Raw genomic sequence first — 25,561 nt, 5'->3', positions numbered from 1 at the left:
TAGTTCCACAGTGTATAGTTGTCAGGGCATGCTGGGAGTAGTAGATCTATAATTGCTTGAGATGTGATAGAATGATGGGAGTTGTAGTTCCACAGTGTATAGAGTTGTCAGGGCATGCTGGGAGTAGTAGATCTATAATTGTTTGAGATATGATAGAATGATGGGAGTTGTAGTTCCACAGTGTATAGAGTTGTCAGGGCATGCTGGGAGTAGTAGATCTATAATTGCTTGAGATGTGATAGAATGATGGGAGTTGTAGCTCCACAGTGTATAGAGTTGTCAGGGCATGCTGGGAGTAGTAGGTCTATAATTGCTTGAGATGTGATAGAATGATGGGAGTTGTAGTTCCACAGTGTATAGAGTTGTCAGAGCATGCTGGGAGTAGTAGATCTATAATTGCTTGAGATGTGATAGAATGATGGGAGTTGTAGCTCCACAGTGTATAGAGTTGTCAGGGCATGCTGGGAGTAGTAGGTCTATAATTGCTTGAGATGTGATAGAATGATGGGAGTTGTAGTTCCACAGTGTATAGAGTTGTCAGGGCATGCTGGGAGTAGTAGATTTATAATTGCTTGAGATGTGATATAATGATGGGAGTTGTAGTTCCACAGTGTATAGAGTTGTCAGAGCATGCTGGGAGTAGTAGATCTATAATTGCTTGAGATGTGATATAATGATGGGAGTTGTAGTTCCACAGTGTATAGAGTTGTCAGGGCATGCTGGGAGTAGTAGATCTATAATTGCTTGAGATGTGATAGAATGATGGGAGTTGTAGTTCCACAGTGTATAGAGTTGTCAGGGCATGCTGGGAGTAGTAGATTTATAATTGCTTGAGATGTGATATAATGATGGGAGTTGTAGTTCCACAGTGTATAGAGTTGTCAGAGCATGCTGGGAGTAGTAGATCTATAATTGCTTGAGATGTGATAGAATGATGGGAGTTGTAGTTCCACAGTGTATAGAGTTGTCAGGGCATGCTGGGAGTAGTAGGTCTATAATTGTTTGAGATATGATAGAATGATGGGAGTTGTAGTTCCACAGTGTATAGAGTTGTCAGAGCATGCTGGGAGTAGTAGATCTATAATTGCTTGAGATGTGATAGAATGATGGGAGTTGTAGCTCCACAGTGTATAGAGTTGTCAGGGCATGCTGGGAGTAGTAGGTCTATAATTGCTTGAGATGTGATAGAATGATGGGAGTTGTAGTTCCACAGTGTATAGAGTTGTCAGGGCATGCTGGGAGTAGTAGATTTATAATTGCTTGAGATGTGATATAATGATGGGAGTTGTAGTTCCACAGTGTATAGAGTTGTCAGAGCATGCTGGGAGTAGTAGATCTATAATTGCTTGAGATGTGATATAATGATGGGAGTTGTAGTTCCACAGTGTATAGAGTTGTCAGGGCATGCTGGGAGTAGTAGATCTATAATTGCTTGAGATGTGATAGAATGATGGGAGTTGTAGTTCCACAGTGTATAGAGTTGTCAGGGCATGCTGGGAGTAGTAGATTTATAATTGCTTGAGATGTGATATAATGATGGGAGTTGTAGTTCCACAGTGTATAGAGTTGTCAGAGCATGCTGGGAGTAGTAGATCTATAATTGCTTGAGATGTGATATAATGATGGGAGTTGTAGTTCCACAGTGTATAGAGTTGTCAGGGCATGCTGGGAGTAGTAGATCTATAATTGCTTGAGATGTGATAGAATGATGGGAGTTGTAGCTCCACAGTGTATAGAGTTGTCAGGGCATGCTGGGAGTAGTAGATCTATAATTGCTTGAGATGTGATAGAATGATGGGAGTTGTAGTTCCACAGTGTATAGAGTTGTCAGGGCATGCTGGGAGTAGTAGATCTATAATTGCTTGAGATGTGATATAATGATGGGAGTTGTAGTTCCACAGTGTATAGTTGTCAGGGCATGCTGGGAGTAGTAGATCTATAATTGCTTGAGATGTGATATAATGATGGGAGTTGTAGTTCCACAGTGTATAGAGTTGTCAGAGCATGCTGGGAGTAGTAGATCTATAATTGTTTGAGATGTGATATAATGATGGGAGTTGTAGTTCCACAGTGTATAGAGTTGTCAGGGCATGCTGGGAGTAGTAGATCTATAATTGCTTGAGATGTGATAGAATGATGGGAGTTGTAGCTCCACAGTGTATAGAGTTGTCAGGGCATGCTGGGAGTAGTAGATTTATAATTGCTTGAGATGTGATATAATGATGGGAGTTGTAGTTCCACAGTGTATAGAGTTGTCAGAGCATGCTGGGAGTAGTAGATCTATAATTGTTTGAGATGTGATATAATGATGGGAGTTGTAGTTCCACAGTGTATAGAGTTGTCAGGGCATGCTGGGAGTAGTAGATCTATAATTGCTTGAGATGTGATATAATGATGGGAGTTGTAGTTCCACAGTGTATAGTTGTCAGGGCATGCTGGGAGTAGTAGATCTATAATTGCTTGAGATGTGATATAATGATGGGAGTTGTAGTTCCACAGTGTATAGAGTTGTCAGAGCATGCTGGGAGTAGTAGATCTATAATTGTTTGAGATGTGATATAATGATGGGAGTTGTAGTTCCACAGTGTATAGTTGTCAGGGCATGCTGGGAGTAGTAGATTTATAATTGCTTGAGATGTGATAGAATGATGGGAGTTGTAGTTCCACAGTGTATAGAGTTGTCAGGGCATGCTGGGAGTAGTAGATTTATAATTGCTTGAGATGTGATATAATGATGGGAGTTGTAGTTCCACAGTGTATAGAGTTGTCAGAGCATGCTGGGAGTAGTAGATCTATAATTGCTTGAGATGTGATATAATGATGGGAGTTGTAGTTCCACAGTGTATAGAGTTGTCAGGGCATGCTGGGAGTAGTAGATTTATAATTGCTTGAGATGTGATATAATGATGGGAGTTGTAGTTCCACAGTGTATAGTTGTCAGGGCATGCTGGGAGTAGTAGATCTATAATTGTTTGAGATGTGATAGAATGATGGGAGTTGTAGTTCCACAGTGTATAGAGTTGTCAGAGCATGCTGGGAGTAGTAGATCTATAATTGCTTGAGATGTGATATAATGATGGGAGTTGTAGTTCCACAGTGTATAGTTGTCAGGGCATGCTGGGAGTAGTAGATCTATAATTGTTTGAGATGTGATAGAATGATGGGAGTTGTAGTTCCACAGTGTATAGAGTTGTCAGAGCATGCTGGGAGTAGTAGATCTATAATTGCTTGAGATGTGATAGAATGATGGGAGTTGTAGTTCCACAGTGTATAGAGTTGTCAGGGCATGCTGGGAGTAGTAGATTTATAATTGCTTGAGATGTGATATAATGATGGGAGTTGTAGTTCCACAGTGTATAGTTGTCAGGGCATGCTGGGAGTAGTAGATCTATAATTGCTTGAGATGTGATAGAATGATGGGAGTTGTAGTTCCACAGTGTATAGAGTTGTCAGAGCATGCTGGGAGTAGTAGATCTATAATTGTTTGAGATGTGATATAATGATGGGAGTTGTAGTTCCACAGTGTATAGTTGTCAGGGCATGCTGGGAGTAGTAGATCTATAATTGCTTGAGATGTGATAGAATGATGGGAGTTGTAGTTCCACAGTGTATAGAGTTGTCAGGGCATGCTGGGAGTAGTAGATCTATAATTGCTTGAGATGTGATATAATGATGGGAGTTGTAGTTCCACAGTGTATAGTTGTCAGGGCATGCTGGGAGTAGTAGATCTATAATTGCTTGAGATGTGATAGAATGATGGGAGTTGTAGTTCCACAGTGTATAGAGTTGTCAGAGCATGCTGGGAGTAGTAGATCTATAATTGTTTGAGATGTGATATAATGATGGGAGTTGTAGTTCCACAGTGTATAGTTGTCAGGGCATGCTGGGAGTAGTAGATCTATAATTGCTTGAGATGTGATAGAATGATGGGAGTTGTAGTTCCACAGTGTATAGAGTTGTCAGGGCATGCTGGGAGTAGTAGATCTATAATTGTTTGAGATGTGATAGAATGATGGGAGTTGTAGTTCCACAGTGTATAGAGTTGTCAGGGCATGCTGGGAGTAGTAGATCTATAATTGCTTGAGATGTGATATAATGATGGGAGTTGTAGTTCCACAGTGTATAGAGTTGTCAGGGCATGCTGGGAGTAGTAGATCTATAATTGTTTGAGATGTGATATAATGATGGGAGTTGTAGTTCCACAGTGTATAGAGTTGTCAGGGCATGCTGGGAGTAGTAGATCTATAATTGCTTGAGATGTGATATAATGATGGGAGTTGTAGTTCCACAGTGTATAGAGTTGTCAGGGCATGCTGGGAGTAGTAGATCTATAATTGCTTGAGATGTGATATAATGATGGGAGTTGTAGTTCCACAGTGTATAGAGTTGTCAGGGCATGCTGGGAGTAGTAGATCTATAATTGCTTGAGATGTGATATAATGATGGGAGTTGTAGTTCCACAGTGTATAGTTGTCAGGGCATGCTGGGAGTAGTAGGTCTATAATTGCTTGAGATGTGATAGAATGATGGGAGTTGTAGTTCCACAGTGTATAGTTGTCAGGGCATGCTGGGAGTAGTAGATCTATAATTGCTTGAGATGTGATAGAATGATGGGAGTTGTAGTTCCACAGAGTATAGAGTTGTCAGGGCATGCTGGGAGTAGTAGATCTATAATTGCTTGAGATGTGATAGAATGATGGGAGTTGTAGTTCCACAGAGTATAGAGTTGTCAGAGCATGCTGGGAGTAGTAGATCTATAATTGCTTGAGATGTGATAGAATGATGGGAGTTGTAGTTCCACAGAGTATAGAGTTGTCAGGGCATGCTGGGAGTAGTAGATCTATAATTGCTTGAGATGTGATATAATGATGGGAGTTGTAGTTCCACAGTGTATAGAGTTGTCAGAGCATGCTGGGAGTAGTAGATCTATAATTGCTTGAGATGTGATATAATGATGGGAGTTGTAGTTCCACAGAGTATAGAGTTGTCAGAGCATGCTGGGAGTAGTAGATCTATAATTGCTTGAGATGTGATATAATGATGGGAGTTGTAGTTCCACAGTGTATAGAGTTGTCAGGGCATGCTGGGAGTAGTAGATCTATAATTGCTTGAGATGTGATAGAATGATGGGAGTTGTAGTTCCACAGAGTATAGAGTTGTCAGGGCATGCTGGGAGTAGTAGATCTATAATTGCTTGAGATGTGATAGAATGATGGGAGTTGTAGTTCCACAGAGTATAGAGTTGTCAGGGCATGCTGGAAGTAGTAGATCTACAGTCCTGGTATTTGCCCGCTGCCGTACATACATGTAGATGTGTAGAGTAGGGCACATAGGCCCAGACACTTCTTCCCCACGTCCTGTATACGTTTCTGTACTGTATAGGTCATTGTTTGGCCGGGCGCCTTGTCTACATGGGAATTTACTTTAATTCCGCTCATATGCAGTGATGTCAAGGCTAAAGAACACATTCGCCCGCGCCTGCGATATATTCCCTGTGGTTTGCCTTAAATGGGCAGTGACATTTCTGGGCTGAACTAAAAAAACTGCCAACTGTTGTGACAAGATGAAAGACACTATAACAGTACACACCAGTCACTACCATGTACCCAGAGTCAGTCCCGCCAAATGGGTCAAACATGGTAGTACAAGATCATCTATTATCCTGTATAATGGAGCTGAGCTCACCATATGTGACCGCATTGTGACACTGTAATGAATGGTGGGGAATCTGAGGGAAAAAAATGAAGTTTTTTTCCTGAACTCAGGGCCGGTTTTAGAAAAAGTCGGACCCTGGACAAAACTTTAAATTGGAACCACAAATGCTCACATATTGCACCATCACACAGAAACATTTCGGCTGCATTTACATGAGCTGATTTCAGACCAATAAATGAGCGTGATTTGACAATATTGAAGTCGTTTGGCGTTTGTTTCCCGGCCTCTTTACACAGGCTGAGGAACAATGATGGGGACAGAACAAACACTATTAGATCAATCTGTCCCCATACAGTATCAGGTTATCAGCAGCACATCTGCAATTTACACCAGTCATTGTGCTGCTGAGAACAATGATTTTTTTTCTGACATAATCAACCCAATCACTCAATGAATAGGCAGCATTTTGCTTGTTTAGTATAATACACCCCATAGTCCTCCATATAGTATAATACACCCCATAGTCCTGCATATAGTATAATGCACACCCCATAGTCCACCATATAGTATAATGTACCCCATAGTCCTCCATATACCTTAATATACTCACCATAGTCCTCCATATAGTATAACACACTCTCCATAGTCCAATACACTCCCCATAGTCCTGCATATAGTATAATATACTCCTCATATCCTCCTTATAGTAAAATGCACTCCCCATAGTCCTCCATATAGTATAACGCATCCTATCATTCTCCATATTTTATAATGCACCCCCTATAGTTCTCCATATAGTATAATGCACCCCATACTCCTCAATAGAGTATAATGCAGCCACCCCATAAAGCATAATGCAACCCCACTCAGAAAATAATGCAGCCCCCCATAGAGTATAATGCAGCCCCCTCAGAGTATAATTCAACCCCCCCAGAGTATAATGCAGCCCCTTCATACAGTATAATGCAGCCCCCACCACATACACACACAGTATAATGCAGCTCCCTACACACATACACATGCAGCCCCATAGTCTAGCAGTATTATAAAAAAATAAATACAATACTTACCTCTCTCTGTTCTCCCGATGCTCTGGCTTCCGCAGCGCATCTCATCAGCTCCACTTTTGGCACAGCATGGCGCACAATGAAGTGATGTCATTGCACACCCGTTGCGTCAGAGACAGAGGGGGAGTGATGGGAGAGGGAACGTCATGTGACGCGCTCTCCTCCATCATTGGTTTCAACTGTATCGGTATCATGGACAAGTAGAATGCATGATGTGGTGAGCTTCATCTTGCCCCCCTTACTCATGGACCCCATATAGCGGCCTCGTGGAGCAGCACACTACTGGCTAGGGACCCCTGGGTTAGCGGGAGCCCTAGGCAAATGCCTAGTCTGCCTGCCCCTAATGCCGGCCCTGGCTGTGCCAATGTTACAAACCCATTACCGATCATAGCCCTAGCAAAATGTCGACATGGTGTCATACATAGCATTTTTTTAGAGGTGCACCATGACACCATTTCTTTTTCTCGTAGTCTTTAACCCTTAAGACAAATGGACGTAACTATACAGTCTCACTTGGGTCTGCAAGTGTGAAGGGAGCTTAGGAGTTGTTGTTTATCCATTGAGATATCGTTCTCAATCTCTGATATAGGCATTTAAATGGAGCGATCACCAATATACTGATTCCTATCAGCCAGCATGATGCGATTGCTTAATGCCATGGGTTACCATGGCAGCAAGGGACCTAGTCAAGGCTTCATGGCTGCCATCTTGGCCCTTCATAGGAGTCCATGATTTATACTATATATCGCTATCATGTGATATTGTAGTATATAGAAGAAGTGATCATAGGATTGCAAGTTCGATGGTTTTCCAGTCTTAAACGACAAGTCTGCAGTCACTTTGACTGTAGACTTGTGAATCTTGTGAATCCTCACAGCACATGCACTCTGCTCTGTGAGTATTCTCCAGTGTCAGCGCTGGGAACAGCGGACATGTGACCACTAGTATACGATATGCATACTCCCGGCCACAATCCAACTAAACTGTTTCTGGCGCACTCAAGACGATAAACACCGTAATGAGATCAAAATGCCAGAATTGCTGATCAAAACGTCATATATTCCCTAACTTGGTATAGTAAAACTCAGACAAAAAGCAAGCCCTCGCAGAGACCCATCAAAATAAAAATAAGAATCATTACGGGGTTTGGAAAATGGCAATGCAAGCCTAAATGTCTTTTTTTTTTCTACAAACATACAAGGTGTTTTTCATCACTTAAAAAAAAAACTATTCAAATTTGATATTTCTGCAATCATACTGACACAGAGAATCATGTTTTCAGATTATTTTTACCATACAATGAATGCTGTAAAAGAAAATGTAAAAAATCAACGGCACATTTGTATTTTTTCAACCATTTTACTTCACTTTTCCCGGTTTTTTTAGTATCTTACATGCTGAAGGGAATGGTGTCATTCAAAACTGTCCCCGATGGGGCTCACAATCTATATTCCCTATCACTATGTCTTTAGAGTGGGGAACAAAACCGGAGTACCTGGAGAGGACCTCACTCAAACATGGGGAGAACATACAAACTACTTGCAAATATTGTTAATGGTGGGATTTTAACCCAGGTCCCCAGTGCCACAAAGCAACAGTACTACCCACTGAGCTACCATAGAGGGTTTTAGCCACAAATGACACTTATCTTTCTACTGGATAGGTGATAGATGGCTGATTGCTAATAACCCCGAACTAGGACTACCACCAATAACCAGAAAATTTCTCCTTGTTGTGCTCAATATTGAATTGAATGGTATGGCCACGATTGCACATAACGTTAATCAATGTATTATTTATGGGACTATCAGAGATAGTTAAAGGAGTTGTCCATTACTTGGACAATTCCTTTTCAATACTCATGTTTCTCAGTTGTAAAATAATTACAATTCCAGCAGTGTTGGCACTGGCTGTCCCTGGGATCACGTAACATTGTCATGTAACGCAATCCCTGTGGCCAGTCAGCACTGGATTCACTCTCCTTTTCTTCGGGAGAGTGAAGCCAGTGCTGACTGGGCAATGGGATTGCGAGACCTAATATTACTTGATCCCCAGGAGAGCCAGTGGCGACACTGCTGGAACTGCACCATCACCGAAGGTGAATATAAGTGTTAATACTTGGTCATTGTTATCTCTAGGGGTCCTAGCAGTCATACATTTATCATCTATCCTGTGCATAGATAATTTATTATTATAGGGGTAACTCATTTAAATTTATCAGAATTTGGCCTTTAGCCAAAGCCTTGTAGACAAATCAAGTCAGACTGCCATATAAATTGGACCAAGATCGTAACGCAATGCACGGACTGAGCTGAGTGTGACAGCTGCATAAAGTTACATGAAGCTGTCACGCTCGGTTCAAGAGAGCCGCCAGCCAGTCTGTGCACTGCATTTTGATCTCGGAACCTGATTTATACGACCGTCTGACTACGTCCTTAAGGCTTTTAGTTCTGAACATGCAGAGTTAATAATAATAATAGTAGTAATAATAATAATTTTATTTCTATAGCACCGACATATTCTGTAGCACTTTACATTTCAGAGGGGACTTGTACAAGGTTGTGCATTTTTGGAGTATTGTCTGCATCCTTATTCCTAGGTTAAAAATTTTAGAAATTAAGGTTAAAAGGGGTCGTCTCATGAGAACATCCCCTGTATTTCAAGGGATGTGGCTTCTATGCAACACCTCTTACTTGCTGTTCAGGTCAGCCATGTAATGCCATATATCCCCAGCAGTAACAGCTGCAGGGGAGTTACCTGACTATTACAGGAGTTATGGGGTCTTGGCAACCAGTCTCCAGTAATCAGCAGCTCCTATATGAAAGACGTCATCTATGATATGAAAACCATTTTAATGATTTGCGTACATTTTAGATTTTTATCCAATTGGATGAATCTTTAACCAAATAAAAATTGCGTAACCAGTGATTCCCCAATCTAATATTTCCCAAATTGTTTGCTTTAAACACTGGAGTATTGGAATTGTGCTGAATTTTCAGGTTTCATGCTGTTTCCCTCAGCACGCTGCTGTATTATTATTATTATTTATTATTATAGCTCCATTTATTCTATGGCGCTTTACATGTGAGGAGGAGTCTGTAGTCTGTCAGTGGACCCAGTCAAGATTCTGATCACAACGCATGCTATTCCCTACATTATTGCACGTGTGTTACTAGAAAATGTGACAATTTATCATAACCTGTACTTTTGCTCTGTGCAAGATAATAATGTCAGTATTCTAGATCTATATCTTTTCTGTATGTGACATGTGCAATATCTGTATATTTCAGCCTCCATCTGCTCTTCACGAGGGGTGTCCTCCTGCCAGAAATGTCTAGCTGTCAGTCCTGTATGTGCTTGGTGTTCTCAAGAGGTAAGGTTCTTCTGTAGGGCGAGACTGTGTTTATGGGTTCCGTAGAAGCCGGCTCCTACTCTGACAGAGAATATGGCACTGTGGGAATAGGATATTATGCTGCTTTAGTTGTCTTGTTATTTGCATGAATCCGCGCAGCTCTCCCTCCCTAACCCCATCGCTGGTCTGTAGATCCTTCGCGCTTTCCCTCAGAATCCTAATAAGGCAATGTTTCCCTGGACTCATACTACACATCGGGTTATGTCTCCCAGACAGATGTAAGAGTGCACGCCTGACATCGTGCCAGGTCCCCACCCTCAGCTCCTCCAGCACGTCTAACATCTGGGAATCCTTGTACTTGGAGCTAAAGCTTCTGCTCAACGACTTATTAGTTTATATGTTTAAGTCATTCCTTACATATTATGTGACCGCTGGCGGAGCAGTAGAACCAGCTGGACTTAAAGGGTTTCTCTACCAGAAAATCCCTCAGATTGGTTCTACAACCCAATAAACAAAAACTATTAATTGGACGGTAAAACCTGGCGCTCCCACCCCGATGTATGGACCACTGCTGTAAGAGGCAAGGGATCCGCCAAACCTTTTCCAATAGGGATACAAAAAAATCAGTAAACATTGAAATGTGCGCTGTGGTCCTTGCTCTATATCTCAGAATATAAAAGCGGAGCCTACTGGTTATTAAATGTCGCACTTACTAATAGTTTGGAGTTCAAATTGTCTAAAAAGAGAGTGACTGAATCCGTAATGCAAGAGTATCTCAACACACTCGCTGACAATCCTGCTGTGGATTGCTGGTGTCTGTGCAAATCGTTAAGAATGGAGAGGGCGACTGGAGTAAAACATATCCGATATGCATATTGCAACTTTTTTTTTTTATTGGTTCTACAACCCACTTAAAGGGGACCTTTCACTGGATTTTTTTCATTTAAATTGAGTTCCTCCTCCAATTGGGGCTGCGCCACTGATTCTGGAACATATTAACTTTTTCTTCTACTCCCCTCAGTTCCAAAGTTATGCCTCTTGTTAATATAGATATAAATGATCCCTTCAATCAACTGAGCGTAGGCAGAACGTCTCTGTGGGTGTGGCCTGTTTCCATTGGTCAGCTTCAGAGAAGAAAACACTCACAGAGAAGTTCTGTATACACTGTTGGTTGAAGGGAAAATTTTAATATTTATTATCAGTGGCATAAGTTTGGAACAAAGGGACACAAAAGAAAAAAAATCCAATGAAAGGTCTTCTTTAAGAGCTCTCTTAGGCCAAGATTTACTAAATGATGTCAATCACCAATCCGGTAATCCTTCTTTAGTTATAGAAGACCCCTCACTTGCTATACATATGTCATTTTTTTAATCTGGTCTTTAGGCTACGTTCACACGTAGCAGAACTCTTGCGGAAGTTACGGCGAGAATTCCGGATTCCATTCCGCTGGAAAATCGCATTTTAAATTCCCGTGATTTTCCCACGGAAAAACTACCGATTTGCAAGAGTAATTAGCTTGCAGAATGCTAGCGTTTTCCAAGCAATCTGGTGCATTGCTTGGAGAACTGATTGACAGGTTGGTCACACTCGTCAAACATAGTGTTTGACAAGTGTGACCAACTTTTTACTACCGATGCCGCCTCCGTGACTAAGAAATCTAGATTTATTTTTCAGAGAAGAGGAGGCTATTTCTCAGGAATGGAGAAAAGCAGGAACACAAAAATCGGATTCAGAATAGCTGCATTTATACCAGGTATAAAAAAAATACATATTTATGGCAAGTGACAGGTTCTCTTTAAATTAACGTATATCCCTTCTGCCAGACTTAACGGAAATAGTGGAGCGCTGCACTTTCATAGACAATGAATGGCGCTGAAGTCAAGGATATATACTGTTGTTCCATTCAAGACCTTTGCAGGTCCCAAAGTCCAGGGACAAGTGCCCTGATCACAGGGCCTCCAAAGTTGGACCCCAGTGATCAGTAATTATACCTGGTCCTATTAATAAGGGATAACTTAATATTTTGGGAATAACCTTATAAATGCATTGACTCATGAAGATAACCACAACCATTTATTGCTCTGTATGAAAGACTCCCGTTTGGGCAGATATGAACCATACTTGTATTACATCTGAATGGCCGCCATGTAGCACTATACATAATACTATGCAAGTGAAATGCCTTTGGGTTGCCCTCCCAGGGCCGTGGGGTACTCGGTGCCGGGCCAGTATCAGTGGGATGTGTCACAGCAGCAGTGACCCGGACCGTAGCCCTGGGCGCCTAAGTAATGGGGGAAATTGTGTATGGTGGAATAGTTCGTGACGCCACCTGTGGTGTTTGGCAAGTGGGATGTTAGGCCGACGCTGCTTGCAGATCCTGTGGGGCTGGTGATGGGTTGCAGCTAAGATGGTGAAGCTCCCCACAGGTGGAGCTGCAGCCCCAGGGCAGTGTAGATGTAGGGGAAGAGGAGAGGCGCAGGCAGTGTAGAAGCTGGAACCCAGATGTAGCGGTGCTGAGTGTGTTGGCGCAAGAATCAATGGAGGACACCAGGGCTTGTAGTTCCAAAGCTTTACTCACAGTCTGTAGTACACACACAGGTGCCGGCCTCCGTGCCATGTCCTCCGGGTCAGGGACTCAGCCAACCTCCAGGCAAGACGGAAAGCTCCCTTCCAACGCTCCGCCAACATGTGCCTTTCTGAACGTCTCCTCTTATAGCGCCTTTTGGTGTGAATATCTCCTAGTACTGAGTTACACTGGAGTTCCTCCTAACTGATGTTCCCAAGAACTCTACTTGTACAGCAGACAGCTGTAGCCAGCTTCGGGGACTCCTTACTCCTGAGTCCCGGCTCTCTATCCGTGTTGCTGTTGTGCCCCCAAGTCTTAGATGGGAGTAGTGCATTTACAGCCCACTACTCCACCGGTGTCTGCTGCAGAACCATTAGTGTCCATACAACCTCGGAGACTGGGCCCCGGCCTTGCGCTTAGAACTTCTAGGCAGGGTTCTCTCCTAACCCACATCCTCTGTGTTCTCTTATTCTCCTACGTTCCGCACTTGTCTTTCTTTCCTATGGAAGCTCAGGCTTCAGTTCAGTGTCTGTCTCCTTCTTTCCTTTCCTGTGCCAGCAGACCCGGGTCACTCAGGCCTGCTGCAGCACTCCTTCCTCCATCCCTCTCTCAGGGATCTCCTTTCCTCACTCCTCTCTGAGTGACTTCCTCCCTCAGTCTCCCCAAATGACTCTCTCTCAATCCTAAATCTCCCCACTCTTTTATGTATTCTAACTCCACCCACCTCCCAGCACGTTTCGTGTTCCAAGCAGGGAGCCACCAAAGGTGCTCTGCTACACTCTAAGCAAGAGCCGCAATGTGGCTTTGCTGAACTACCCTGTTGTGTGGGGTGTGAGTGTTGGAGCGTGGTCGGGAGTTCCCACCTTACCTGGATGGTGGGGCACCACACCTTAGGAGAAGGTGCAGTACCTCTGTGGCGACTGAGCCTCAGGGGCGCCGCACCTTAGTGACAACCAGGTTTTCCCACAAATTAATGCCAATCATTGGGGATCCTAGCAGCTGGATATTTGGTGATCAATTTGCTATCCTTTGATCATTGTACTAATTGTCAAAAAGTGGACATCACCTTTAAATTGTAATTAATGAGTAAGGCTAAGTTCACACGTGGCTTTTTTTTGCGTTTTGTGGCAGTTTTAAACGTGCAATTTTGTCGCAAAAAATAAGCATCCCATGCAATCCTCTGGGATTCCGCAATGCTGTGCTAGTGCTGCGTTTTTTTCGGCGTCGGAATCGCTTCGCGGTAAAAAACGCAGCATGCATTAATTAAGCGGAATCGCGGCGATCCCGCACCCATAGGAATGCATTGTTCCGCTTACTTCCCACATGTGGCTGTGCCCACCATGCGAAAAGTAAGCAGAACATTTGCGGATGGTACCCACGGCCCGGAGGAGAGGAGACTGTCCTCTGAGCTCTGGGTACCATATCCCTGTAAAAAATAGAATTAAAATAAAAAATATTGTTATTCTCACCTTCCGGCGTCCCGCTCAGCCTTCCCGCCTCTCTCCATGCTCCCGGTCCCAGTAATCCTTTATGAGAATGACCGCGGTGACGTCGAGATCTCGCGGGAGCGCGACGTCTCGCGGTCATTCTCGCAAAGGATTACTGGGACCGGGAGAGTGGAGAGAGGCAGGAAGGCTGCGCGGGACGCCGGAAGGTGAGAATAACAATATTTTTTATTATTTTTTACATTTTATCTTTTACTACTGATACCGCATAGGCAGCATCAGTAGTAAAAAGTTGGTCACACTTGTCAAACACTATGTTTGACGAGTGTGACCAACCTGTCAATCAGTTCTCCAAGCGATGCTCCAGATCGCTTGGAAAACGCTAGAATTCTGCAAGCTAATTACGCTTGCAAATCGCTAGTTTTTCCGCGGGAAAATCGTGGGAATTTAAAATGCGATTTTCCCGCGGAATGGAATCCGGAATTCTCGCGGTAACTTCCGTGAGAGTTCCGCTACGTGTGAACATAGCCTAATGATTTTACTGCTGCGTCCATTTTGACCAATGTACTATATTTACCAATCTCATTTAATAAGGGTATGTGCATACATTGTTTTTTTTTGTTTATTTGTTTTTGCATCTTTTCGGTCGTTTTTCATTTTTATCCATCATCTTCAACGGCGGTGTTTTTTTATACTTTTTTACATTAAGTTGTGAGCGTGGAAGCCACCAGAAGAATGGTCAGGTCACTTCTTTTAACCACTTCATGTCTTTGAAGACTTGATGCGATTAAAAGACACTCACAAGACTTAACATAAGCACAAGAAGTTATTTTTACATTGCGAATTTGCGACACATATGTTGATTCTTTTTAGCATTTATTAAGCTCTTTTTCAGGTGTGTATCTAAGCAGACCCTCTTGTAAAAAATAGTTGTGTGCCCATACCCTATTTTTTTATTTTCCACACTATACTAAATTTTATATTATTAGCTGTAAGGATGAAAAACCACAACCCACAGATTCCAATAGTACATTGTATACTTCCATGTTTGACGTTCAGCTTTGTGGAAAGCTTGTATCACATCATCATTTTTAATCAGAGCTTCAAATGAATCACTTGATGTTTGGTTATACTGCAGAATGGGATTTGATGGCTTCCCTATTAAATGTAGACACGTCATATCCAGACCCCGTGTGAATCACTTTATTGTCTTGAGGGTCAGTTATAGTTAGGATCACATGGGGACAGTGGAAATAGATTTTTTTTTTTTCGATTTCAAGGGACAGGGTATTAATAAAAAAAAAAAAAAAGAAGCTAGTGTTGTCTATTTATAGTGACCCGCATCAATGAATGTAAAAAATCAAAGTCAATGAGGTAAACTGACAATAAAGCCACCATCGACAATCCACATTGTGTTTGAAGAGGATCTTCAAAGTCCTCACTGCACTACTACATTGTGTGAATTGGAGAATTCATAATATAAAAAAAGTAATATTTGATTTGTAATATCTTATTGCCATTTTATATGCAGATCATAACCTAATAGCACCTATGTACAGTTGTGCTTAAAAGCAATTTTTGCTTTCTTGGCATTTTTTCAGAGAATTTGAATGATAAAACCAAAACTTTTACTCCACTCATGGTTAGTGGTTGGGTGAAGCCATTTATTGTCAGACTACTGTGTTTTCTCTTTTTAAATCATAATGACAACCCAAAATATCCAAATGACCCATGATCAAAAGTTCACATACCCCATTTCTTAATACTGTGTATTGCCCACTTTAACATCAATGACAGCTTGAAGTCTTTTGTGGTAGTTGTGGATGAGGTTCATTTTTGTTTAGCATGAACTGCGTGCTTGAGATCTCCCCAGAGTGGCTCAATGATATTGAGGTCAAGAGACTGAGATGGCCACTCCAGAACCTTCACTTTGTTCTGCTGTAGCCAATGACAGGTCGGCTTGGCCTTGTGTTTTGGATTGTTGTCATGTTGGAACATCCAAATATGTCCCATCCGCAACTTCCAGGCTGATGATTGTTAATTTGCCTCCAGTATTTGCTGATAACATGCTGCATTCATCTTTACTTCAACTTTGACGAACTTTCTTGTGCCTTTGTAGCTCACACATTCCCAAAACATCAGCGATCCACCTCCATGCTTTACAGTAGGAATGGTGTTCCTTTCATCAAAAACCTTGTTGACTTCTCTCTAAATGTAACGTTTATGGTTGTGGCCAAAAAGTTCAATTTTGGTCTCATCACTCCAAATATCCTTGTTCTAGAAGTTTTGAGGCTTGTCTCTGTGCTGATTTGCGTATTGTAGGCGAGATACTTTGTGGTATTTGCGCACTAATAGCTTTCTTATGGCGACTCGACCATGCAGCCTATTTTTCTTCAAGTGCCTCCTTATTGTGCATCTTGAAACAGCCACACCACTAGTTTTCAGAGAGTCCAGTGTTTCAGCTTATGTTATTTGTGGGTTTTACTTTGCATCCTGAACAATTTTCCTGGCAGTTGTGGCAAAATTTTTGTTGGTCTACCTAACCATGGTTTTGTTTTTACAGAGGACCTTATTTTCCATTTGTTAATCACAGTTTGAACACTGCTGACTGCCATTATCAATTCCTTGGATATCTTTTTGCATCCCTTTCCTGTTTTATACAGTTCAACTACCTTTTCCCATAGATGCGTTGACAGTTTTTTTGCTTTCCCCAGGACTCACAATCCAGAAACGTCAGTGGCTGGATGAAATATGCAAGAGTCTGTCTGAATCCCAGAAACTCACTCAGCTTTTATGCACACACACTGATTACAGGCAAGCAGGTCACAGGCAAGGATGTTACCTTTAGTAGACATTCAAACCCATTTGTGTCAACTTCTGTGCGTGTTATCAGGCCAAAATCACCAGGGTATGTGATCTTTTGATCAGGGCCATTTGGATGTTTTGGGCTGTCATTATGATTTAAAAAGAAAAAACACAGTAGTTTGACAATAAATGGCTTCACCCAACCACTAACATGAGTGGAAAAAAAGTTTTGCTGTTATCATTCATATTCTCTAAAAAAAACGCCAAGAAAGCAAAAATTCTGCTGGGGTATGTAAACTTTTAAGCACAATTGTACCTCCCTGAACAGACAGTACAGCAGCATATGATGTGCATTAGGCGCAGCTGCAACAAATGGAAACTGTCATACTTTATTACAGTCTCCAAGTAATGGACTACGAACTCCACAGAGACAAAGGAATGACAAGACAGATTCATGAAGAACCTTAACTGTATCTGTGTACATAATATTAAACTGCCTTGCCTTTTTCTGACCTCCTAAGCTACAATTAAAGATGTTGGCCACTACTTTAAAAATGAAAGAAATGTTCCCAAAAAAGCAAGTTATCCTCTTTGGACATTCAGGGATCACAAGATTGGGGCTCAGGAACACCAAGAACAGGGCTCAGTGGCTCCATTTTAAAGGTGATGGTGTGTGTCAGCAGGGCAGCTCCAGGTCAGCAGGGCAGCTGCAGGTTTTCGTGGGCCCCGGTCAAAAGAGTCTCAGTGGGTCCCTTTAACACATACCACAATTTATGATGTACAGATACAGCAGAAAAATATAAGTATAGTACAATGCCAAAGATGTCACTTACTTCTTACATTACATGAGTGATATCAATAGCTCAGAAACCGGACAGTATAGACCTCCATACAGTATTATGGGCACCACATAGTTCTCCATACAGAATTATGAGCCCCATATATTGCTCCATACAAAATAATTGACCTCATATAATGCTCCATACAGAATAATGAGCCCCATATATTGCTCCATATGTAGTTGGCCTCATATACTGCTCCTTATGTAATTGTTTGTCCCCATAAGATGCTCCGTATGTAATTGGCCTCATAAGATGCTCCAAACATTAAAAAAAGAAAAGAAAAGAAAAATGAACTGCTCACCTCTCCTTGCTTACGCTGGTCTGTTCCGGACTCCTCGGCTTGGCTGTCTACTGGCTCTCTGCGCTGTGACTGTTCAGGCAAAGGGAGCACACTAGTCTCGTCATTGCGCCCTCTGACCTGAACGTCACAGTCAGAGAACACAGAAGACGCTGCAGTGGTGGAATAGGGAGAGGTGAGTATCGCAAGTACTGAGGCTAGGAGCAAGCGGGGGACCCACTCGCGGGCGCCGGCACTGGCGCAAGCACCAGGCCCCCATAGCGCAACGGTGTCCCCAATGGCGAGTGGGCCCTCCCATCTGCTCAGGGCCCTGGCCAGGGCCGGTTTTAGACAAAGTGGGACCCTGGGCAAAAGTTTAACGTGGGGCCCCAAATGCTCACATATTGCAACATCACACAGAAACATTTAGGCTACATTACATGAGCAGGATGGGGATACAGGGGGCCTGGAGCCAGTGCTGGAACTGAAGTCCCCATATTCAGGGGCCTCATATTGGCCTAGTGGTCTATGACTATTTGCAGTAGTCAGGGGCGTTGCTAGGGTCAGAAAAGATCGAGGGCCCAAGCCTTAAGACAAAAAATTCCCCTCCCAAATTTTTTTTAACACTGCAAATAACACCGTGTTACAGATAATGTAGTAGATGTCACCTGCAGTCCTATGTAATACCACAGATAGCACATTGATAACTCTCCAAGATAGTACAGATAATGTAGCAGATATCACCTGCAGTCCTATGTAGCACCACAGATAAGACAGTGATAACTCTCTGAGTACAGATAATGTAGTAGATGTCACGTGCAGTCCTATGTAACACAATGGACACCATGTGCAGTGGCAGTGCCACATGCCAATATTGTTTTGCTTGATAGAGGTGCCATTGTCTTCTATGTAGGCGTGTCTTCTGCTGTCTTGCTGCTCCTAGAGACAGTCTGATGTGGTACTCTAGTGTGCACCACAAATGGTAGAATTAGATAACGCTCAGATACTACTGATAGGGCTGCTATGACTGTAAGGTAGTGCTTATTGTTAGTGTTTTGGGGGACACTGACTTGGCTGCGATATTGATGCATACAGGAACACTTTCCACTTAAACAGTCTAGTGCAGTTTATTATGCCTTCATAAACCGCTGAGGAACATGTTACATGTCACATGCTTACACATAGTCCATCACAATCCTTGGTACACGGCTTTAACACGCTGTCAGTAAACACGCTGGACCTCTTTGTCCAGTTACCGTGGGTGACCACACGTCGAACAGTTCATTAGTGTCCATAGAACATCACGGTCAACAACAGTTATATCCCCACGTCCGGGGTTACCTCGCAAGAGCTCCTGCTCCTGATGCCGACTACTTGGTAGTCCTCTCTCTCAGGGAAGCTGTCGAACTGGGATCACCATCCCGGACAATGCCTTGCTCACCAGGCCATCTGACAGTCCAGATCCACAGACGGACAGTAGCTCCCCCAATGCAGTGCCGTCATTGACTCTGCAAACACACATGGCCTGTCTGTGTGCTATTCAGGACGTCCCTCCACACTTTGGAACCATCCAACACACAGGCCTCACCGGGTGCTATTCAGGGTTCCAACCCTCCTCCCAGGGTCTCCCAACACACCGGCCACCGGGTCCAGGGCCTCAGTGGGTGCTATTCAGGACGTCCGTCCCCTCCTGAGACCGTCCAACACTCACGCCTCACCAGGTCCAAGGGTTTGTAGGTGACTGGTCCCACCCATCTCACCAAGTCACCTGGAAGCTTCCCTAATACACAGTAACAAACCCTCAGCAGTACCTCTGCTGATCAATACACGTTCCAGCTTCCATCACAGGGCCACCCACCCTGTGATACATATCAGCCATTTACAATCCTGCCGCTCATCATTTCCCCATCACAACAAAGGGAATGCATGTCCCGGGCAGCCCATACAGCGCCCCCTAGCTGTCACAGGAGTCACTGCATCACACAGTGTATAAGGTGGAAAACTTTGATAAGATAAGATAAGATAATCCTTTAATCGTCCCACCATGGGGAAATTCAGAGCATTACAGTAGCAAGGCAGGAACAAGTACAGATACAGATGCATAAAGGCATTACATTGACAGTAGGTAGGTACATATACGGGGGAAAAAAAAAAAAAAATGTAACCGGACTGTCACAACTTTGGATCTATCAGTTCACTGTTTGGGTCGTTCTCCGTTTTGGACAGTGCTGGTTATACAGCCTAACTGCAGCAGGAAGGAAGGACTTTCGATAGCGCTCCCTCTCACATTTAGGATGAAGTAGCCGGTCACTGACAGTACTGCACATCTTTGTCACGGTCTCATGCATGGGATGGGAATCATTCTGCACCATGTAGATCACCTTGGCCAGTATCCTCCTGTCGCCTACTTCCTGAACTGGATCAAGGGGGCATCCCAGGACAGAGCTGGCCCTTCTAATCAGTTTGTCCAGCCTATTCCTATCCCTGGTTGATATGCCACTACCCCAGCACGCCACACCAAAGAAGATGACTGATGCCACAACAGAGTTGAAGAAGGATGCAAGGAGTGCCCCTCTAACACCGAAGGCTCTCAGCCTTCTGAGCAGATAAAGCCTGCTTTGGCTCTTCCTGTACACTGCATCCAAGTGATGGGCCCAGTCAAGCTTATTATTGAGGATCACACCAAGGTACTTATAGGTGTCGACTATCTCAATGTCATTTCCCTGAATGTTCACCACTACTGGTGGATTTTTGCCCTTGCCAAAGTCCACCACCAATTCCTTGGTCTTCCCGGAATTAATCCTAAGGTGGTTCCTCTGACACCACTCCACAAAAGTTTGGTTAGTGTCTCTGTACTCTCTTTCATCACCTCCTGTGATGAGGCCTACTATTGCAGAGTCATCAGAATACTTCTGCAAGTAGCAGCTAGATGAGTTGCACCTAAAATCCGCAGTGTACAGTGTGAAGAGAAAAGGGGCAAGAACTGTACCTTGAGGTGCCCCTGTATTGCAGATCACCGTGTCTGACACACTGTCCCGAACCTTTACAAACTGAGGTCGGTTCGTGAGGTAGTTAAGGATCCAGGTGGAGAGTTGGAGGTCCACACCAACAAGGCCCAGCTTGTCTCTCAGTAGACCTGGCTGTATGGTGTTAAAAGCACTAGAGAAATCGAAGAACATTATTCTCACAGTGTTCCCAGGTTTCTCCAGGTGAGAGAGAGTCCTATCTAGAAGGTGGATAATGGCATCATCCACACCAATGCCCGGCCTGTAGGCAAACTGGAGAGGGTCCATATCCGAGCTCACTAGAGGACGGAGACGTGTGATGAAGGAACTGTACACTGTTCATGGGGCACTGTAACTTGGGGCACATTAGATGTCAAGTCTCTGGTTTGAGCATTTTTAATTGTTTATGGAACAGCTGGAAACACAAGAGCAGTCCCATAGTCCATGAATGGAGCGGAGGTTGAGCATACACACCACTGCTTAATTCAAGCCTGGGCTCTGCAATTCCGAGTTTCCAGGATGCAAAGCCCTGTTCTTGGATTATTGAAGGTCCCAGCGATTAGTAACTATCCCACTGTACAATGAATAGTGGATAACTCACTATTTTGGAAACTGGTCGGTCTAGGTGAGCAGATTTGGGGACAGCCTGCCAAGAACCGGCCTTGGACTAGTCTGCAAGACACAGACACATTAATGATTTGAGGACTATGCCATAATTCTGGTGTAATACATGTTAATAAGTCACCACATTTTTGCATACTTTGGAATTTACATAAAAATTGTGCAACTTTTGGTTTTAACCCCAGGTACGCCCAACTTTGCCAAAATTGGCCGAGCCTAGATAGGGCTAATTCATGAAAAGTTATTCCAATGTCACTTCAGTCCCTGACTGGAGCTGAAAACAGGAGCAGAGAGCGGGAAGCTGTCCTGGCTGGGAGGAGGAGCTAAGCAGACAGGGACTTGTCCACGTATGGACCCTGGAGGGAGACGCGGGGCAGAGCACTTTGATCCTGTGTAACAAGCCAGATTAACCCCCGCCCAGAATATACCCAGGGTTAAAAGTGGCCTAGGCCAGTTTATACCCCTCTGGGACAGAATATACCCTAGCTGCTGTAGATGAGATTTTTCATGCATTTGAGAACCATCAAAAATAGTGCCCCAGGCAGTGCACAGAGGCCCCAGGCAGCACACGGGGGCCCCAAGCAGTGCACAGGGGACCCAGACATCACACAGGGGCCCCAGACATCGCACACCGGCCCTAGACATTGCACAGGATTGAGTGATATACTCAAGAACGGGGCCCCAGGCATCGCACAGGGGGTCCCAAAAAGCCCACAGGGGGTCCCAGACAGCGTACAGAGGGCAGAGACAGTGCACAGGTGCCCTGCGTGCTGTCTCTTCCCCCTTGTGCGCTGCCAGTGGCCCCTGTATGCTGCCTGGGTCCCCTGTATGCTGCCTGGGGCTCCGTGTGCTGCCTGGGACCCCGTTCGTTGTCTCTGCCCCCTGTGCACTGTCTGGGGCCCAGTGTGCTCTCTGCCCCCTTGTGCGCTGCCAGGGGCCCCTGTATGCTGCCTGGGTCCCCTGTGTGCTGCCTGGGGACCCGTGTGCTGCCTGGGACCCCGTTCGCTGTCTCTGCCCCCATGTGCTGCCTGGGGCCCCTGTGTGCTGCCTGGGGCCCTGTGCACTGCCAGGGGCCCCTGTATGCTGCCTGGGGCCCTGTGTGTTGCTTGGGACCTCGTTCGCTGTCTCTGCCCCGTGTGCTGCCTGGGGCCCCGTGTACTGCCTGTGACCCTGTTTGCTGTCTCTGCCCCCCATGTGCTGCCTGGGGCCCTGTGCACTGGCTGGGGCCCCTGTGCACTGCCTGGGAACCCGTTTGCTGTCTCTGCCCCCCCCATGTGCTGCCTGGGGCTCCGTGTGCTGCCTGGGACCCCGTGTGCTGCCTGGGACCCCATTCGCTCTCTCTGCCCCCTTTTGTGCTGCCTGGGGCCCCTTTGTGCTGCCTGGGGCCCCGTGCGCTGCCTGGGACCCGTGCGCTGCCTGGGACCCCGTTCTCTGTCTCTGCCCCCCTGTGTGCTGCCTGGAGCCCCTGTGTGCTTCCTGGGGCCCTGTGTGCTGCCTGGGACCCCATTCCCTGTCTTACCTGGAGGGGTATCATCTGGCCTAGGCCAATTTATACACCGGGGTATAGTTTGGCCTAGGCCAGAATATACCCGTGGTATAATCTGGCCTAGGCCACTTTAACCCCAGGTATATCCTGGACAGGGGGGTTAATCTGGCCTGTTACATCGGGCCTCGGTCCGAATTAAAGTACCTAGTGATGCCCCTGACTGTACGCCACTGGATGGGGGCCCTTGATGGAGTGGGGCCCTAGGCATTTGCCTAGTCTGCCTGCCCCTAACACCAGCCCTGGCCCCGACACTTGCTTGGGTATGCCGGGTGATGACGCCAGCCCTGTGTTTCAGTGTCAGGGATCGGCCAAGAGATCCCTTATATATCTCCCCGTCGTTGTCCAGTGTTTACAAACCAGCACTCTAATCGTCAAGACAATTAGGCAATTGGCTGATGTGTGATGGACAAGGCTGTGGCTGCTTCCACTACTAGACTGGTTATTAGGAAGCTCACAGTGTATATAGTATATACAAATCCGATTCCATTTTCCTGTTTTGTAATTTTTAAAATGTAAAATTTGAAGGAAAAAAAATTCACCTAAAATACAAAGGAAATGTGTCAGCTTTAACTTTAGGCCTTTTAGAGATCATTTCATGTTCAACTTCCTTAACTGTTCACAATAACAGTCGTTTTGACCAGGGGTGCCCAAACATTTACATGCCACTGTATATACACTCCAGTATGGTCACTGCCAACACCCCAATAATAAAAGGATCTAGCTGCAACCACCAATCGTTTATACAGGCTGATTGGACACCCGACATAAAGTGTATAGCTTCAGGGGTGTGGTATACAGAGCAAGAGGAGCAGAGCTATTAAATTTTATATATTCAATCCGGAAAAGTACACAGTGTTTATAAAAAAAAAAATACACAAATATTTTACAAATTTGGACCAAAACAATATGGTATATACAATCAAATAAAATAAAAGGTATAACAAAAGAAAAAGTAAAGTAGTAAATCTGTGTCATAGAAATGGCTCAGAGCTTGGCGGAGGGAAAAACTCCTTAGAGCACTGGAGAGAAAGACAGAGTACTGTATCTTCCAGAACTGACCAAGGATAGAAACCCAAACTCTGATTTTTATTAGTTCATGGTTACGCTCTCATACATTCCTTTGGTGGGCTCATAGGGTGGCTGGTCGTGGGATGTGCTAGGTCTTTAGACGATTATGAGATCCCCAGAATTCAGGATATCTTCGCCCGTGCAGGTCCCAGGTGGGAGATATTGTTGTCATATTTCCTATCACGATTTTATATTTCTATAGAAATAAAACATGACATGGATAGCATCATCCATCTGACCAATATTAAGCTGGAGGTGTTCAGACTTAAGGTGATGTGAGTGAATGCGTTATGTTCACCCATCCGCTAAAATGCCGAAAATATATCTCCCATAAATATTGGATCAATGCCAACCCCAGTATTCATCACTGACCACTGGCTTCAGATGTCTGAGATAATTCCTTTGAACAGCATAAATCTCTGTACTTCTGCGCCTCTGAGTATATGAATCCAAGGCTTGGCTGGTTCTCAGCAGATCCCTGTTATAATTACATGTTTATGGCAGGAGGTCCTACTTCAATGGAGGGTGGAAGTGTCAGCTCTTTCTCACTTCCCTAGTTTTAATTAATCCCATTTGTTCAATGTGAGGGTGATATGTCTCCTCTCTGAAGATGACTTTATAGATTTTACAAATTCATTTACAACAGTGTGCACGAGCTGCATCTACTCAAAGCATTGTCTATGGGACTGCCAAGTAGAATGCTCAGCCTTATGCCACAGTCCCGTAGAAAATGAAAAGAGCAGAGGCCGTGTATGTGCACCTCTGCTCAATTCAGCATGGGGCTGCAGAGCCCCATTCTTGGTGTTCCAGAGACCCAATAGCAAGATCCCTGTAAGTCCTAGCTGTTGGAACACCAGAGATTAACAATGCCTTCACTATTCCAAAACTTGCTTTTTTGTGAATAACCCTATAATGTGAATGGGTCCAGAAAACCTATAGTCACCTCCATGCTAGATGCTGCTGAAATGATGGGGGGAGGGGACACAGTACCAAGTGTAGAGGAGCCCTGCAGGTCTGAGTGGTGGTGAGTATATGTATGTTGTTTTTTTTCTTAGACCACCCTGGGACCATTAAGTTAACTTTTAAAGTAGGGTGAAACCCATTTAATTCCCCTGCCTATTATGATCTTCAGATAACTCTGCCTACTATAACCCAGTCTACACAGCAAGTCAAAGAAGTGATCTGCAGAAAAAAAAAAGTCGCCGGTTTTGTGTTTCGTTGAATCAAGATCAAATAAGTCACTATTGCCCTGGCTCTCCATGTGAGAACTTGACCTATAAAGTATAATGGTATAATACGTCAGGGTACAGAG

The 25,561-nt window shown here is 44.2% G+C and overlaps 1 protein-coding gene and 1 long non-coding RNA gene across 2 annotated transcripts in view; one reads left to right on the top strand and one right to left on the bottom strand.

Moving 5' to 3' along the window:
* The window catches only part of ITGB3 (integrin subunit beta 3), a 118,066-nt gene that overhangs the window by 4,160 nt on the left and 88,345 nt on the right, over positions 1 to 25,561 (top strand). The window contains exon 2 of the mRNA XM_073582338.1: positions 10,013 to 10,095. Within this exon, the coding sequence (XP_073438439.1) occupies positions 10,013 to 10,095 (83 nt within the window). The remainder of the gene's footprint in view (positions 1 to 10,012; positions 10,096 to 25,561) is intronic.
* Positions 1 to 25,561, bottom strand: part of LOC141096006 (uncharacterized) — a 120,707-nt gene that overhangs the window by 72,363 nt on the left and 22,783 nt on the right. The gene's annotated exons all lie outside the window — the stretch shown is intronic.

This window comes from Dendrobates tinctorius, unplaced genomic scaffold, assembly GCF_039654945.1.
Source record: "Dendrobates tinctorius isolate UK_male_01 unplaced genomic scaffold, ASM3965494v1 ptg000071l, whole genome shotgun sequence".
In the NCBI taxonomy this organism is placed as follows: domain Eukaryota; kingdom Metazoa; phylum Chordata; class Amphibia; order Anura; family Dendrobatidae; genus Dendrobates; species Dendrobates tinctorius.
The sequence above is the reverse complement of the archived record's forward strand: the minus strand, read 5'-3'. Positions and strand labels throughout refer to the sequence as shown.